Source organism: Manacus vitellinus, unplaced genomic scaffold (assembly GCF_001715985.3).
Source record: "Manacus vitellinus isolate BGI_N305 unplaced genomic scaffold, ASM171598v3 scaffold_439_pilon, whole genome shotgun sequence".
Lineage (NCBI taxonomy): Eukaryota > Metazoa > Chordata > Aves > Passeriformes > Pipridae > Manacus > Manacus vitellinus.
Window position 1 is genome coordinate 6,258 of NW_021940559.1, and position 2,699 is coordinate 8,956.

Here is a 2,699-nt window from a genome sequence, read left to right on the forward strand (position 1 = left end):
GTTTGGAGGCAGAGCTGAGGCAATTTGGAAATTGCAGCCTGGTAATCCTTTGGGTGTAAAGTTCATGCAGACAGAGGGTTTCTGAGGTGCCCTCAGGCTCGGAGAGCTGGGATTTTGAGAAATGCAGAGTGTTGTGTTTATTTGGCATTCGAAGGGGCTGAAGGTAATTTTCTGGCTGTTTGTGAGCAGTTGTTTGGCGGGGATCAGATGTCCAGCACTGGAGAAACCTCCTGCAAACCTAGGGTGAGGCTTGCCCTGGCTCTAACTCCTCCTGTCCCCTGGTGCTGCAGGTTGGTGGCTTTGCCTGGGAGAACTGTGGTGACAAGACGGACCCTGTGGTGGTGCAGAGCCTCTCCGTGGCACCCGACCCCATCAGCATCCCAGGGAGGCTGCGTGTCAGTGCGGCCGTCAACAACGGAAAGACCATGGCTTCCCCTCTGAAGGTAAGTGCCAGACATGCCTCCATGTGATGAGGGAGGGCAGAACTTCCCTAAACCACTGGCCGCTGGGAAATGTGTGTCAGTGGGTGCAGGAATGAGCAGCCCTTGGGGAGCGAGGCACAGAGCGGTGCAGGGCTGAGCACAGCGGGTTCTGTAAGGCAGAACAGGGCATGGGGAGACCCACGGTGGGAACTGACAGCCCAGTGGGAGCCTTCCAACCTTGTCCCGGGGGGAGAAACCACCTGAGCTGTCTCGTGTCCCGGGGACGTAGTGGCTCAGGGAGGGAAATGAAACCCAAGTGCTGTGAGTGCTCCTGGCAGTCACTGCAGTACTCCTTTTTCAGAGGCCAGATGTGGCTGCTCTCTCCAAGGACATGCCGGGGCACTGCTGCGGGAGCCTTGGGCTGTGCTGGCTGCCCTGCACCACTTTTTGGGAAGTTTTTGGAAGGAGATGAAACACGTGTTTCTGCCCAGGGTGCATAGGCTGTCTTGAGCAATGCTATGTTTGTGGCTGGGGCTGTGGGAAGTGTTCTTGGGGAGCCTGGAGGCAGAGCTGAGGGATGGGAGCACCTGTTTGGGGACAGAGGCAGAGGAAAGGGGAAGGAGTGGGACTGTGGGTTCCTGGGTGGTGTTTGCTCAAGGGACCAGCCAGAGGCTGGAGGAAGAGAAACCTGCAGGCTGAGAGGATCTGAAAGCAGGAGGGTGTGCAGTGACCCCAGAGACACCCCAAGGATTGCATGATCAGGAGCTGAGGGAGTTGGCTGGTGAGGTGCTGTGGGACCGGCTGGAGGAGCTGTGGGTGCCCGTGCTGGTTGTACTGGTGCTGAACATCTTCCCTCCAGGCAGTGCTGACGGTAGAGAAGGCGCTGGGTGAGCTTTGGATCCAGCTGCCCTGCATTGACCAGCTGGGAAGCTGCACCTACAACGATGTCTGCAGCATGCTTGATGACCTCATCCCACCTGGCACAACCTGCCCAGAGCCCCTGCTCACCTACGGCATCCCCTGCCACTGCCCCTTCAAAGCGGTACGGCTGAACCCCCTGGGGTGGTGCTGGCAGTGCTGACGGGCACCACTGTGCCCCTCAGGGCAGGGCTGGGGTTTTGGCTGATCTCTTGACCTGCCCTCTCTCCATAGGGCTCCTACTCCCTGCCAGCCAGTGACTTTGACGTGCCTGACGTGGAACTGCCTTCCTGGATGACCAACGGCAACTACCGTGTCCGTGCGGTCATCAGCAACGGTGGGGAGGAGCTCGCCTGTGTCAAACTGGCCTTCTCCCTGCAGTCCCATTGAGGGGTTGGGCACTGTCCCTCCTCTCCCCCCTGCCATGGTCCCCTGTCCCATCCCATGCAGTTGCACCCTGTCCTATCCCAACCCATCCCTGTGAGGTCCATCTCTCCTGCTGTCAGGAGGAAGCAGCCTCTGTGCCCCTGCTTGGTGCCACCTTCCCTGCTACACCCAGAAAGGTCCCTCTGGTTCTCCTGCTGTCCCCAAACCCATCACCAGTGTTTCACCTGCCTGGACAGGGTGGCCTTGTAGCCTAACCTCAGTGTGACCTGGGGGGTAGATATTTTTTACCCAGTTTCTTTTTTTTGGTAATCTTATCAGGGCAATTGTAGACAAAAACATTCCAGGGAAAAGCAGTATTTCTTGGAGCAGTCCATGGGGAGGAAGGATTTTTTGGGAGTGCTGTGGCAGGCTGAGGGATGCAGGACTAGCTGTGGAGGGTGTCCCTGCTTGCCCCCATCACCTCTGGCCAGAGCACAGGGCTTTGTTGCAGAGGTGTTCCCAAAGTGGCTGCAGAAGACCTATCCCCACGCAGCACCTCCGGGTCTGCCTTTGGTGCATCCTTGTCCTGCACGGGAGACCAGCTTGGTGGCAAGAAGCACCTGGGAAGGCACCTCCCTGTGCCCTCGTGCAGAAAACATCAGGAACACAAGAGGACTGAAACCACCGGAGCCCCACATGGACATTCCCACCTGCGAGGGACCAAGCGGCTGGTGATGCTCCCAGCAGCAGGAGAGGTGGCTGGCTGATGGCAGCACTCGCTCCACAGGGGGACACACACAGCTGTGATGGGCTGCTGGGGCACAGCCTGGCCCAGGACCAGTCCCACTTATCTCATTTTTCCACTGGGATTGAGCCAAGGCAGGAGGACACTGCAGTGGGACCATCCTTCCCATGCACTGAGAGCGGCACCGCAACACGGAGCAGCATCCTGAATGTGGGATAACTGGGAGATGACCATGAAGACCAGCAGCC

General features: G+C 58.5%; 1 protein-coding gene across 1 annotated transcript; it reads left to right on the top strand.

Moving 5' to 3' along the window:
• The first annotated feature begins 240 nt into the window (after positions 1 to 240).
• On the top strand, positions 241 to 2,693 carry GM2A (GM2 ganglioside activator). The gene is made up of 3 exons (XM_018081036.2): positions 241 to 443; positions 1,282 to 1,464; positions 1,575 to 2,693. Exons 1-3 carry the CDS (start codon positions 426 to 428, stop codon positions 1,728 to 1,730), a joined length of 357 nt encoding a protein of 118 aa, XP_017936525.1. The 5' UTR covers positions 241 to 425; the 3' UTR covers positions 1,731 to 2,693.
• Positions 2,694 to 2,699: the final 6 nt, after the last annotated feature.